Genomic DNA, 15,202 nt, shown 5'->3' with positions numbered 1-15,202 from the left:
ATGTGGTGGAAGGTACTTTTGCAAGCAGTTCCCAAAATGCAGGCTAATGAATATCCTTGCAGTCCTCTGTAGTTGCGCACTGGACAGGAGTCCATGGTTTGTAAAGTTTTTATTCTAATTTTGTCTTTTACTTCCACATAGTGATTGAGGAATTGTCGTAAAGATTTGAAGGATTGTTGCCGTACGTTACACATTGAGCTGCATGGCCATTTGTAGACTGGACGAATTGGTTGAGTGAAAGGAACAGTTGATTGAAAGTTTGTTGGGGATGTTTTTTCGATAAAAGTTTCTTGTGCCATAATGGTGTTTTCTAGCATTTCATACCCTCAGCCATTACTATGTATGGCCATTGGGTTTTTATGTTCTTGTTTACAAGCCTCTTCATTGAAATATGGGTCTGTGCTGCTTGTGTTAATCCATTCACTTTCACAGAAGTTTGAAAAGGTATCTATGTTGACATTGCGTATGTTTAAAAATACTTTTTGTAATTCTTTGATTAATTTTGTTAGAGGTTTCATTCTGTTTAAAATTAATATAAACAATTTTCTTTTGAGCAGAATTGCGCTGTCAATTAGAGTTTCCAGGATTAGTCTTCTGCTGTAATTTTTAAGGGTAGACAGTGACTTTTCAGCTGTTTTCATAAGATTGTGAAGTACTCTACAGTGGAAAATATTTAGTAAAATAAATTTTTGGGAATACTTAACTGTGTCTACATTAACATTGTTAGATATAGTGATATGGTCAGTTTTCTTCTTTATACATTTTTTAAAACATTTTGTTTTTGGAAGAGGGGGCCCTAGTTTTTTTTTAGTGGTTTCTGGTTTAGTTTTGTTGACTGACTGTATTAGCAGTTTTGTTTGAATGTTTGCTATAAATTCTGTTAGAGGTGGATGAGTATTTTGCATGCTTTTACTGTTATCTGCTCTATTTCTTCTTGGTTTTCTACAGAGTTGCATTTTAGTAGGCATTCTGTTCTGTCTGTTGGAGGAAAAAGGAAAGTGTGGGTTTGAAAGTTGTGGAATATATTCGCGTGTATTGTGAATGAGTGTGTGAATATGATGGCAGACATAAATAGAGGGCTGTGTGATTGTGCAATGGGCTGCTAGTTGTGGTTGGGAAGGTTGTAAGAGTCGCTGTGTGTTGATGTGTGAAGGGCTTGGGTTAGTGCGTAAGAGAGTGGTAGTTTCAATGAATAAGTAAGGATATTACAATGTTTTCAGGATAGTGGGTGTTATAATAATGGTGTTTAGATGAGAATACAAAGGGTGTACATGTTGATGTGTAATGAATAGGAGTGAAATAAATATCATTGATTTGAAAGGAATTTTGTAGGCTGCTATGCGGCTAATCTATACTGTACGAGTACCCGAAAGAATACTACTACACTATTGCACTTACTTTGTAGGATGTGAAGAGTAGTTTTCTTCAGGTTGTTGTCTACCAAGAGGTTGTTCATTTCGAAAGAACATTAGTAGGTATATATCGTAATGGTGGAGTAATTTTAGTACACTAAGACATTATTTATGAATGTAGGAGGAGCTGTTGGGAAGAAGAGTTAATAACATTGGACCTCATTACAAGTATGATGGTAACCCTGCCGGTGCTTCAAACGGGTTGCTACCCGATTCCTAATCATTTTTCGGCACCTAGCTTCCTGGTGCCACCAGAACATTACAAGTCCTGTTGGCCTGGAAAGTCAGGTGCCGGAAAATGTAAGTCCCTACTCCCGTGGAGTCACATAGGACTCTACGGGAATGGGGACATGGGAGCACTGGCACCATTGCTAATGGGGCAGGTGGTCCCGTGATAAGTATTCCTAACAGGGCCACAGCAAGAAAGTGTGACTTTTTTATACAATGGAAAATGCTGAGCGTTTAAAAAGCGGTGCTTTTTGGGAGGCTGTACATGAAAGTTAAAAAATGGTTTTGTGGATTTATAGCAGCACTGTGCGTAACCTTTTTATAAAAAAAGAAATAGAGGTGGAAAATATTTGTAGAACACTTTTATGTGGCTCTTGTGTGAAGGTTTATTGTGTCGTCAGTTCGAATGTGTAGTTGCTTAATAAATGATGGTTCTTTTGTTTGTATTGTGGGAGTTGTAGTTGCACAATTTGCATTAGAAAGGGTGCACGACAAGTCCCAGAATGCAGAGAAAAATCGAGGAGCCAATAAACAAGGACAGATTGAAAAGGGTAATGTTAGCAAGAATGCATGTGCGTGAAAGTTAATAAAATTGCACACACTGAGTGTTATTTCAAAATGTTGCAGGGATCGGTTCCATTTTCTTTCATTTATTTTTTTAAAATTACACACACTACTGCTGTAAATGTATACATGCATTTATTTGTTTGACTTGAAATGGTGCTGAAATAAAAATTTCTAAACGCATTGCATTTTGCCATTTTTAATTCCATGTACATGCCATACTTTAGTAACATGCATGCAGTTTTCGTTTTAACTTTGCATTGTTGGAGTTTTAGTGCAACTTTATTAGTGGGAGAAGTGGTATTCAAAGTGACAGAATGAAAGAAAAAATAACACTTGGTAGATTATAATGGGTCATATTGGCAAGTATGCATGTACTGTTAATGTATTGAACTTTCACACATGAACTGTCACTTAAACATGCTGTAGACATGTTTTGAATGTGGTTTTCTTTTCTTTCACAAAAAAGCCACACAGTGCTGCTGAAATTGCAAATATGTATTTTTAAACTTTTATGAAAATGCTCATTAAAAGAAATCGTTGCAAGCACACAGCATTGTAAGTAACTGCCACTTGATGTCAGGAGGTGGGACAAACGGGAGTATGATTTTTGAGTAGGTTAATGCAGGATAAGTGGTAGGAACCCTGTTTATATGCATGTGTAAAACAGTTGGAAATATAATTTTAAAAATATAAGCATAGCTGTACTTTGTGTTGATAGATGCCGATGTGGTTGAATCTGCAAATAGAACCTTGGAGATTTTTATAGTAGTGTTTGATGCAGGTGCTTGTGAGTAACAGGAGACATGTTCTCTGAGAGTTCAACAGTACATCTGAAGTGCTGAACTCAGATGACAGAGTTAGATGTAGAGTTTATGGATGTGATTGGTGGATGGGTTTGTGACTGCTTGAAAGTAGCCAATGAGGGAGTGCTCCAAAGATTATAGTGGAAAGGGAAGAAGGGCTGCTCTGTGTTAAGGGGTCCGCGGACCACCATTCTGCTGGATGGTGGACATAATTTTTTCATTGATGGCATGACTTTTACTGATTGTGGTAATGCAATCTTTCTTGAAAACATTCAAAATGCACTCAGAAAGTTCCTGTGAAAATGATGTAGTTCCTGAGTGCATGTGAGTAGTTGTAGGAAAATAAATCTGAAAAGCCCCAAAATAAAATCCAAACTGAAAAAAAGGTTCTTTTGAGAGCCACCACTAAAGAGTAAATAACTTACGTTGCGTTTAATTTCGCTCCATAACCCCTTCAATTGGACGATCTGTCTGTGAACACTGCGGTAGTCCGCGGAGAGTACATGCCACATCTGGGTCTTTTGAGGGTGCCAGGAATGGAAATGAGACTGTGCAGCCCAGGGGATTAGCCAATCAGGTTTCCTGGGAGTGGTACACAAGGAGAGACTCTGGCAGAAGCTTTGTTTGTTGAGAGGACTGTAGATGGTAGGCACATTGTATGGATTTTGGGGGACTCGTGGATCCATTGGCTGAAGGTGTATGCAGAGCATTGTGGAGTGGCTGAACATCTTGGATTTGATGATGTTCATGTCCAATGGTATGGAGTGCGTGACATGAAGTGGGTGAACTTGCTCCCATTTTGTGTAAATATGGTCACACTGCAAAATCAGGACATTATCATTGTACATTGTGGAGGGAACAGTTTAGGGTATGTCACTGGAATTTCACTGCAGTTTACAATGAAGGAGACATTTGGCAAATTGAAGGAAATGTTCACGAATTCTAGACTGATTTGTTCTCGCATTGCCCAGAGACAGACGTGGATGTGCTTGAGTTGATTTGGTCCAGAAATGGAGATAGCGAGGCGCAATGTCAACAAGGCTGTCTGTGCATTTTTGGGAGATGTTGGCATGACGTCTTTCCATAATGAAAAGATTAAATTTGACATTGCCAATATTTTCCGCAGTGATGGAGTACATCTTACCGATGCAAGTAATCAGCTTTTTCTGCAAAACATTCAAAATGCTTTGAAGCACTTTTTGTAAATATAGAAAGCATTTTCCAGTAGGTGAAAAAAAATACATGGAAACACAGGGAAAACAAAATGCCTACTTTTTTGCAAGTTTCAGAAAAAGTACAGTTTAATAGAATGTTGTTTATTTTACTTTAAAAATTTTCAAAAAAACTTTTTAAAACAAAAATTACAAAAAAAGTTATTTTCAGAGCCACCAATTTCCCACGCGAAAGAGTTAAATGTTTTTGATGCCACCACCACACACATTATTTGATGTCCGCGGACTACCGTGCTTTCTGTGGACTCCACCGGCTGCATAGGGGCTTGTAACTTTTTGGGGTGCTTCTATTTTTCAACTGTGAAAAGTGGCTCAGTGTTTTATGTTTCTTTGGCTTTTTTGCAGTAGAGACAAGGGAGGGGAGGGAAATGAGCGAAGGGGCACCAACCACTGGGACAAAGGGGCAGGTGGAGAGAGGAAGATGTTGGGTGGGCCTTATTCAGGTAGGTGACAGTGTTTCTCATGCTCCTTGACCGTGGCCTCGAAAGCACTCCGAAACTGCTCCCCCCTGCAGAGCGGTGTGTCACAGTACATGCACAGCACTATCACCCTCGGAAGGTAAGGGTCGACTGTGTTATGGATGGCCTGGGAGGCTTCCGCTGGGATCCTCTGCCCCACAGGAGTGTCCCTTGTGGCGACAGGAGTGGATGATGAGGATGAGATAGTCGGCGTCAGCCTACTCGTCCCTTCGAAATGTACAACCTTTCACACTGCTCCCTTGTGATTGGACCTGAGGTGACGCTGCATGGAGGTGGTCCCGTAGGAATACAGACCTGGTTTTCCGTGACTGAGTACAACCTTGCTCTCTGTTTGTTTGTGTGTTTTATTATTTCTATATCGCACCTTAACCCGGAGTTATCTGGGCGCTTTTGGCATATGCACATGTTACAGGAATACATATAGAATTACACATGATACAGAAATACATATTGAAATACACATGTTACAGTTGAAGTACAGAGTTACATAATAGAGAAGTCATACAGAATTGCACATAGTACTGAAGTCAAATTATATACATTGTGCAGGCGACAGTTAAGTACAATGCAGTATACAGAGCAAGGGTCAACTGAAGGATCCAAGGTATAAGGCATAGAGTTAGTGATTCTCAGTTAGCCATTTAATGGACTTACTTTTGAAGCTTGAGAAGGAGTTGGTGGTTTTCAAGAATGTGGGGAGTGAATTCCAGAGCTGAGCAGCCAGGACTGGGAAGTTACTCCCCCCTGACATTTGTAGTGTGTATCTTGGTACTAGCAAGCTGAGGGTGTTGGAGGACCTGGTAACTCTAGTTGATGATCTGAGGTTAAACCTATCTGTTAGGTAAGGAGGAGCTGCCTGTTTGAGAGATGTATGCGTAAGGAACAATTGTATGCAGATAATGGCATTCTGGGAGAAATGGGCTGCTAAGGCAAGGTGATTGCAAAGTACTTTATGGTCGACCAAATCGAAGGCCGCCGATAAGTCTACAAATAGAAGCAGGACCATTTTCCCATTGTCCTTAAGTTCATCTATCTGAGCTTTTAAGTCAATTAGTGCTGTTTCGGTTCCATGTAGGGGTCTAAAACCGGATTGTCGCGTAAGATATTCCTGGATTTGTAGGTAGGCTACCCTGTCCAGTATCTTCAGTAAGAAAGGGACTGTGCTAATTGGCCTATAATGTGTGGGGATGGTGGGATCTAGAGATTGTTTTTTAAGAAGGGGTAAAACCCATGATTCCTTTAGATTGTTTGGTACTGTACCGGTTGTGAATGATGCATTGATTAATTTAGAGATGAACGGAGCCAAGTCTCTAGCAGCATCTTTAATTATTTGTGCTGGCCAGCTATCGCCGTGGCAATTTGATGGTTTCAGGGAGGCTATGATTTTTTGTACCTCAAGTTCAGAGACTTTAGAAGATTTAAAGTCTTGGGCGGGTTTGGTGGTGGTCTTTGAGTTATTGAGGTGAGTACCTGACTTTTGGAGATTTAGGCGTTTTCCCTGGATTTTGGCTTGTAGGGTGGCAATTTTTTTTGGTGAGAGCATCTTGAATGTTTGTCCTTGACGCAAGGGTCAGTCGGCGTGATAGGTGTCTTCATCTCTTTGAGAATGACGAATAACTCTTTGGTGCTGGAAAAGGCTTAATTTATTCTGTTATTATAAGAGTCTCGTTTTGTGTGGATGATTTCTTCCTTATATTTCGCTGATAAATTAATTAAATTAGTTTTGTTCTCTGTGGATGGGAGGTGCTTCCAGATAGATTCTAGTTTTCTTTTTTCAGCATGTAAACGTTTTAATTCTGGGGTGAACCACGAGTTCAAGTGAGCCTTTGGTTGCCTTTGCGCAGTTTGAGAGGTGGGATGGTGTCGAGAGCTTTAGTCACGGAGGAGTTGTATGTCTCGGTTAATTTGTTGGGGTCCTTGATTCCCTCAAGGGTGTTTAGTATGGGGATCACAAGTGGCAGGATAGCGTCCACCGTAATGTTACGTTTATTCCTTGTAAGGCCGGATGGTGCTATCAAGTTCTGTTTCGTTTTTTGGGTGTTTATTGAGAGGGTGAATGATACTAGGTGATGGTCTGTTCAAGATTGGGGAATGATGGATGTAATTTTAGTGTTGCAGTTAAGGTCAGCTACCCAGTCAAGGGTTCTGCCTTTACTATGGGTGGGTTGGGAGGCCTGAAGGTTAAAGCCTTGTTCTTTGATCGTATTAGCAACAGAAAGTGCTTGGTGATCGTTCGGGTCATTCAGTCCTAGATTGAAGTCACCTAATAGTAGCATTTGGGGGGATATTTTGATATTCTCATTCTCAGTCATTAGCAGCAACAAATCTTCCTCAAAGGTGCCAATGGGCCCAGGGGGTCTGTATACTAGTTGGATGGTTAAGGTATGGCAGTTGTCGATAGGTATTTTGGCTGTTAGTAGTTTGCAGGATGGGAGTTTGAGGGGCATATCTAATCTAAGATCTAGGTTGGATTTAGCTATGATGGCAATTATGTCTCCTCTGGCATCTGCTCTGTCAGCTCTTACAATAGTATCATTATCTGGTACAGCGAGGAGGAGAGATGGACCTGCTGCTGCATGTAGGCAGGTTTCTGTAATAGCCAAGAAATCTAGGTTGTCGGCGGTGATAAGATCAGCAATGTCCGTTGCATGCGCTACTAGCGACCTGACGTTAATTAGCGCGCCCCTGGTAGTCTGAGTACAGACTTTGTTGAAGGCTATATTTTGTATATTCTGTTTGGGTAACTTGTTCTGGTTGGTTACGTTTTTGTATGAGACTTTTCTAGGTTCTGTGGGTTTGGTGGTGGTATTGTGCAGCAGATTAGCGCAACGGGTATCTGGGATCTGGTGCTACGTCTAGTGCCCATTCTGAGGTTTCTGTTTATGATAGGGCATGGGCGAGTAGATGGTGCAAGATTGGTACAAGTACCGTTGTCATTGTGTGTAGCGGAAGGAAACTGGAGTCTGGTACCTAGTCTGACATTCCTGTTAGCAGTCAGTTAGGGCTGACTGGTGGGCAAGTACACAGTGCAGGGTCCATTGGGGGTGCAGAATAGGTATGGTTGGTGGATGGATCTCACTACTCTGTGGGCCTAAGGTTGGGAGGTTGTGGTGCAATTTAAGCTTAGGTAGAAAGTAAGTTGTCCTGATGGTTGAGTTCCCTAAACTGAGATTAAGCGCAGGTAAAAATGGTGGGGCCTTGATTTCTTTAGATAGGATGCCAATGGTTGGCCTCAAGTGGTAGACGGAACTTGCACCACCTGTAGTAATGCGAAGCTGGCTGATCGCAATAAGAATGCCTACTAGAGGTGGGAACAGGGCGTACATAGTACTAACGATCCCTTAGTTACAATGGTGGGTGTGAAGCTCTAAGTTAGTGTAGGGTACTGTATCTTCTTTGCAGATACAGTGCTGATGCGATAGGATACTAGATATCTTGGCGAAGGTAGTCAAAGGTGGCCTCATTTAGGGGCAGTGGAAAAGCCTGTGTCGCTAGAAACAGTTTAAGGGCTTAGTCACTCCAATATATTCAGAGTTGATAGTCAGTGAAGTACCAGAGCAATGTGTGAAGCAGCATACAATGCCAGATACAGTGGAGAGTAACACAAATGTAATTTGAACCAGTGCATTAAATCTTGTCTGCCCGAGCCTTTGGTACATCCCCAACGGTGGTAAAAAGCTGCCCAACCCAGGATTCACGATGGGAGCTGGATAGTGGGACTTCAGTATCTCATCCTCATCTTCCTCTTGATCCACTTCTGTATCACAACGCCTGTTCCCCACTCCAGGCCCTCCAGATGCTGGTGGTGGTGGGGCAGCTGCAGTGGCCATAGTAGATGCCATTATGGTCTCTGACAATCACAGAAAAACCAGCAGGTGCTCCCCCCTGGACAGCTAGATTGAGAGGAAGGAGCAGTAATGGTTGGGTCCCTTTAGAGGGGCTGTCCGCGGGCGGACGGCGCGACTTTCCACGGACTATCGAGCCACAAATAGGGCTTAAAAAGTTATCAAAAGTTGCCTGATCAACTAAGACACGGTTGTCCAGGGACACGACGGCTGTCCTGCGGACACCTATTGGGCAGGAGATGATCTGCGCATGTGTGCCAGTGTCCGCAGGAGAAGGGCAGCATCCCGCACTAATTAAAAGTGTGACACACGTGCGAGTGGACATGTCCGGACAGGCGCAGTCGGCAGGGGTACAGTGAGATCAGGTGTGCATGCGTGCCAGTGTCTACAGAACAGGGGCAGAGTCCCTGGGCTAATTAAAAGTGCGATACGTGCAAGCGGACATGTCCGGACAGGCACAGTGTCCGGGAGCACACTCCAAATTTAGCTTTTAAACACACACAGATATTTATTGAGAAAAAAAACATACATTCAATTAGGAAAGAGTTGGGGAATCAGAATGGGAAACATATATGGGAGAATTGGGATTTCCTACACAATTTTCATGAGGGGAGTAAGGGATTGAGGTTTCATCATAACGTCTTTCTTTTAGGGAATTTGATGGGGATGATTGGTTGGGAAAGGGTGAATGGGAACAGGTACAAGTCTGGCAGTGCTATCGAACATTTTCCTTCACATGATTTTTCACAAATGTCATCAACTGCATAAAACTATTAATTAGTTCATCCACTTATGCTGATAAGTTCATCAGTTCATTCTGTGCATTTGAAGTTAAAGGGCTGCCTGTGCTCATCTTCAGGGGTACTCAACTGTAATTCGGGCCTGGTTTCCGCATTCCCACTATGTACTGTTAAAAATAAAACCATGTTTTAGTGATATCTCAACAAATTACATCACTGTTTCTGCTTTAAAAAATGCATTCTGTACCATTACAGCTGTTTTCTTCAGTCATTTCGTCATTGGGGAAATGTTCCTCCAACCATTTCAGTGTGCTTGCCATTTCTGTTCAAAGAAAACAATACTGCTATTTCTTTACAGAAAGAAATACAGTGTACTTACTATCTTCTAAGGGTTTCTTCTGGAATAACTGCCATGTGCTTGTCAGTGTGTAAGCAAGGTTCCACTGAGGTGATACTTTTAGGTATACAGTTAAGCTTTGTTCTTGGTGCATTCCATTATGTTGTGCACCCTATGAAAACATACTTGTGGTTTCTCAAGTACAGAATTCCTATAACTATTTATTTTTGGATGTAGTACATATATCTCTTATTGTTTCATGTATATGTCTTTGCCCGTTGCAGGATACAACAATGTAAGGTAACCCCTGTGCTTTTGGGCAGTGTGAATGCTGTCCGAAGTCTGCGGACATTTGCGCGGTCTCTGGACTCTGAATCTATCACAATGGGCCAGGGGTTAAGGGGGTCAGTATGATGTAAGGAGAATAATGGAGTGCATCCTGGTAAAAACACATGAAATTCAGTGAAAACACTTTGTTAAAGGGACGTTATGGTTAAGTTGTACTAATGAAAACCTATCAAATTCAGTGAAAAAACTTTGTTAAAGAGACGTTATGGTTAAGTTGCACTAATAACAACCGAAAACAAATTCAGCGGAAAAACTTTGTTAAAGGGATATTATGGTTACCATCTCTTTCCCTTTCCCTCAGCAGTTTCTCCATATTCTCTCTTTGCAGAAACTCCCTCATGCTTCTCAGAAGGTAACCTCTGATGTTCTGTTTCTTGCTTCAGGTGCTCTCCGAGCCGTGGCGGCTCTCCACCAGCCAGACTCCTCAGCAGCAGATCAAATTGTTTGATTTGGAGAAGTACCCGGACCACGTCTCCTCAGGGGGTGGTTTTGGACCGGTGAGATGGGTTCTCTGATGAGGGGAGGTTTTGCACTGTGGACCCTATGCTCCTCCTCACCACTGTGTCTAGTTCTTGTTTTCTGCTTCTATGCACTCGCCTCTATGTGTCTTTATTTCTTTCTGTGCACCTTGCTTTCTAAGCTTTCTGTGTCTTCTCTTTCTCTGCCTCTGTTACTTCTTTCCCGTGCCTTCTTTTCTGCCCCCATACACTTGCTCCTCTTTGTGTCATCTTTCCTTCTGGTGCCCCCATACTGTCTATCCTTTCATTGTCCGTCTGTCTCATTCTTATCTCTCCTCCTTGTGCCATCTTCTCTTATGTTGCCTGCATGCCTTCTTATTTTTCTGTGTCTTTTGTTTCTCTGCCTCTATTCTTTTTTCCGCTCTGTGTCTTCTTCTCTGCCCCTCTACACTTACTCCTCTTGGTGCCATCTTTGCTTCTGATGCCCCCATGCTCTCTCTCCTTTCAGTGTCTTTCTGCCTCATTCTTCTCTCTCCTCATTGTGCCATTTTCTCATAGGTTGCCTCCATGTCTTCTTATTGTTCTGTCTTCTTTTCTTTCTTTGCCTCCAAGCTGCTTCTCTGCTCTTTCCCTATCTCATTTGCTTTTTCTATCCCCATACAGTCACTCCTCTCTGATTCTTTTTCAGCGCCCCATGCCCTCTCACCTGTTTCTTGTGTGCTTTTTTATGCCTCCATTCTCTCACTCCCCCACATCTCTTCTTCTCTTTCCTCTTGCTTGCTTTCTCTTCTTGTTTTGCATTCCTTTCTCCTTGGGCTCTTTTTTCATTTTTTTTCACACCTCTATTTTTTATTGCAAGTCCATGATTCTGTCTCTCTTTTCTTGCTCTCTGCCTTTGCCTCCCATGTTTTCAATTCTTTTTTTGCCAACTTTCTTTGCTCACTCATTATCTTTTTTTTGTTTTCCCTCAAATCACTCTCAAATGTCTCTGTGTGCTTCGTCTTGCTCTGTCTCTCCTTGTTCCCTCTTTTTTTTCTCCCTATGACAAGAACTCACCAGTGCCACCTCCTTCTAAATATTCGCTGCCCATGCCATGCTGGCAAATGAATGTGTCTCTGATCCACCTTTGATGCATCCTTTTCAATAACCCACTTATGCTGCTTCCTTGGTAGGCACATTAGAGCTGGACTCTCCAGGGTGACCTGCTTCCCAGTGCCTGAGAACAAGGGCACTCTCTCAGGCCCATGAGCTATTGACTGTCCAATGCTCTTTCATTCCTAGTGCCCACAGTGCTAGACACCCTGGCTGATGTTGTCCTCTGATGGTGCCTCCAGGTCTAGACTGGGGATCCCTGCCACCATAGTATGGTATGGTAGATGCATGCAAAACTGGCTCATGACTGTTCTCTGCTACATACAGCCACGTCAGACGGTGGTGCCCAATACCTTGCCAGTGACACTCACCCTTCACTGCTCAGAAAGCCAAGGGCATATATTGGGCTGTGAGCTACCACAATTACATGTATTTATTCACATTCCCAAATCAACAGTCACACCAGGGCACATATATTCGGTGGCATGCAGAACATGTCATACCACTGCTCTAGGAGCCGCCTGCCAGCTTCAAAGACCTGCCCGTGCCACGTTAGCCCTGGTTTTCTGATATAGCACAGTCACCACCAGTTCGCTGCTCGTTTAGTTAAGTGGCAGCATTTCCTTATTGTACCATCCAGTGGAGTAACTTTACTGAACATGTTGGGGGGACATGCCATCTAAATAAAAGGGGCCCCTGCCAAATAAGTGGGACACAATTGTGTACCCAAAAGATGTGGGGGACAAACACAGTTGTCTCACCCTGAAATGACGCCCATGGTACCATCCATCGAGTCTGATGTGTCTGTGATGGTTCCATGTCTTAAAATCGCGGCAAAAATGGCTGTGAATACAAAATTTCGCAGCAAAAATGCTGTAATTTTGCCACCACAATCATGTAAAGGATGTGGGGAACACCCCCACAACCCCCGGATCCATTATACCATTTAAGGGGACCGGGGGACACTCCTGCAACCCCCGCTCCCCTTCAAAGGTATAATGGGGTACACATTTACCAGGTCAAACCACAGCATTTTTGCAGTGATTTTTTTTACTGCAACAGTTTTGCCGCAATTGTATTACCTGATACCCCTGTGACATGCAGCTGTGCCCACACATTGTAAATTCTATCCAGGGGTCATATCCTCATAGTCTGGCATTAGCGTCTATCAAGTGCCATCAATGTGGAGAGAATTCACGCATGTTCAAATGTGTGCTAAATAGGAAGACTTTTACATCCTGTGTCATTTCATTTCAGGTTGATGTTAGGCACATGTGATAGTAACATCCTGGTCATCTAATCATAGATTCATGCAATACATTTATAACAGTCATATGTGTATAGGATCATGCTGTGGTTGAAATGACTTGGACATATCATGGGATAGGATGGTCATGTGATCGTAGGGTAGGGATGGGGACAGTGTCATGGCAAAATGCCAGGGTAAATCATGCATTCTTATGGTTATGGGATGCCAGATTTACTTAATGATATGGTAGGGTCCTGTGATCATATGGTCATATGATCTGAGTGTCATGGCAGAGACTCATAGGGCCCGATTCATGGAATTCTTTTCACGGTTCAAAGTGACTTTGCATTGCTGAAAAATGACTTTGCACTGCCGACACAAACCCTGATTCATGGAAAGTGTATTTTTGTAGTGCAAAGTCAGTGCAAAGTAATTTTGTATTGCAAAAATGATTTTGTACTGACATTGCAATGCAAAAATTCACTTTGCACAGTTCCATGAGTCAGGGTTTGTGTCGGCAGTGCAAAGGCACTTTGAACCGTGCAAAAAATGCCATGAATCGGGCCCATAGTGTCATAATGGTAAAGTCATGTGCCCAGAGGATCATGTGATCACAGGTTAATGTAAAGGTCATGTGGTGACCTTGTTGCACCAGCCACAGCCCATCCTGAACCTCTCCACGTCCTTAACACCCTCTCTCTTTCCTATGCACCCCTGCAGGTAGCAGATGATGGCTACGGCGTCTCATACATCATTCTTGGGGAAAACATCATCACTTTCCACATTTCCAGCAAGTTCTCCAGCCCTGAAACGGTTTGTATTTCATTGTATAGTATCATGAATGGTGCTGTGGCATGAACATAGTGCCTCGCTGGAGTGAGTAATGTTATTGGGGGATCTTATGTCCTGTGCCCATGTTCAGATGTTCTGGTTAGGTAGTTTAGCTCAGTAACATGTCACAAGCCATCTCAAGTGACCCGTATGCCCACGTCTGCCCCATGGCACTGTCAAGCCCCTGCCCCGAATTAGTGAGAAAGGCTTCAATCAGAGCCCCCCGCGCAACACCCAATGCTGCAACATATGCTTGTTTAATAGCTTGTCTCTACCTTGCAGCCCTTCCTTCGTTTCAAGCGGCATCCTAGTCAACAGCCATTCCCCAAGTGCTACCTATCCCTGCACACCCAAACACAAGGACATCACACGCAGTCATTACCTATGGTTGCACTGAGGGTTGGGCTGCTTCTGAGGGTCCTGGTGATAGGAAGATGCTGCCAATCCCTAGCGGCTGGCAGCGCTGGGAGTAAGATGCTGTTGAAAGGCTAGAGGAGTTCAGACATGGGGCTGTGGGATCCTGGTAACTAAAGGAAAATGCTGGAGAATTGTGCAACATATTGACTGGTGCGCTGGGTGACATGCGTGCTAACACAATGGGTGAACCGACAGCCCCCTCTGTAACATGCTTGCGAGAAACCAACCGGCACATGAGGTGATCATACATGGGCTAAATAACTGACATGAAAATAATTTCCTGTGGAGGAAGGGTAAACCAGGTAACAAAATGACTGAGCCGCTGATGCGATAGCCAAATTCTAGAAGAAATAACAATTACTTATATTAATCTAGCACCTGCTACATTTTAACAGATTTCATAGCATTTGTCCTATTGGGGCTCATTTTATTGAGCCGCGTAATTCGGTGGCAGGGAGCTGTTACATGTAGACATACATCTAAGCGGTTCAAAAGGTGTATTCAATTTATTAGGGAAAATAAAGCTTCTTTTTCGACTTCATGTGGTAAGCAATATTCTGTGGTAACAATGTTGTGTAGAATACTGTCTCAGCCTCACAGTCTTATTTGGTGACATATTTGTATAGAATGCTATCTCAAAACCCTCGACACGTGTTTCACCACTTTGCTCTGGTGGCTCTTCAAGAGGATTTTCGATGGGCCAGTTCAAGAGGAAAAATGAAGAGCCACCAGAGTAAAGTGGGGAAACACGTGTAGACATTTTTGAGATACCATTCTATACAAATAGGTTGCTAAAAAAGATGATTACTAAAAAAAGTTGAGGCTATGAGGCTTTAAATAATAAATTGAATACACTTGAATTATAACAAGTCTAACAAGGCGCTTTTGTCAGCCCAATCTTTTGAACCTTTTGGAGTGCATTTTGAGTATTGGGCAGACACAATTACCAGTGGGTCAATGACAAGCGACTAGACAACTGCTAATCCCTAGTAATTATCGACATCGAGGACAACGTATGTCTGCAATTATATATGCATGTAGGCTGGTTTACGTTGCCGAATTGTGGTCATTTTCACTCTGACGTGCAAATAAAGTAAACGCTGCCTGCCATGTGTGCATGGTAGGCAGCATTTACAATGGATCCCTATGGGGTGTGCGGGTGGG

The 15,202-nt window shown here is 42.8% G+C and overlaps 1 protein-coding gene across 1 annotated transcript in view; it reads left to right on the top strand.

Annotated features, from left to right (window-relative positions):
- The window catches only part of CPT1B (carnitine palmitoyltransferase 1B), a 607,650-nt gene that overhangs the window by 569,220 nt on the left and 23,228 nt on the right, over positions 1-15,202 (top strand). The window contains exons 17-18 of the mRNA XM_069629453.1: positions 10,375-10,488; positions 13,511-13,603. Of these exons, the coding sequence (XP_069485554.1) occupies positions 10,375-10,488; positions 13,511-13,603 (207 nt within the window). The remainder of the gene's footprint in view (positions 1-10,374; positions 10,489-13,510; positions 13,604-15,202) is intronic.

Source organism: Ambystoma mexicanum, chromosome 12, assembly GCF_040938575.1.
Source record: "Ambystoma mexicanum isolate Mex_15411 chromosome 12, UKY_AmexF1_1, whole genome shotgun sequence".
Lineage (NCBI taxonomy): Eukaryota > Metazoa > Chordata > Amphibia > Caudata > Ambystomatidae > Ambystoma > Ambystoma mexicanum.
This window is presented reverse-complemented; position numbering and strand designations above follow the sequence as displayed.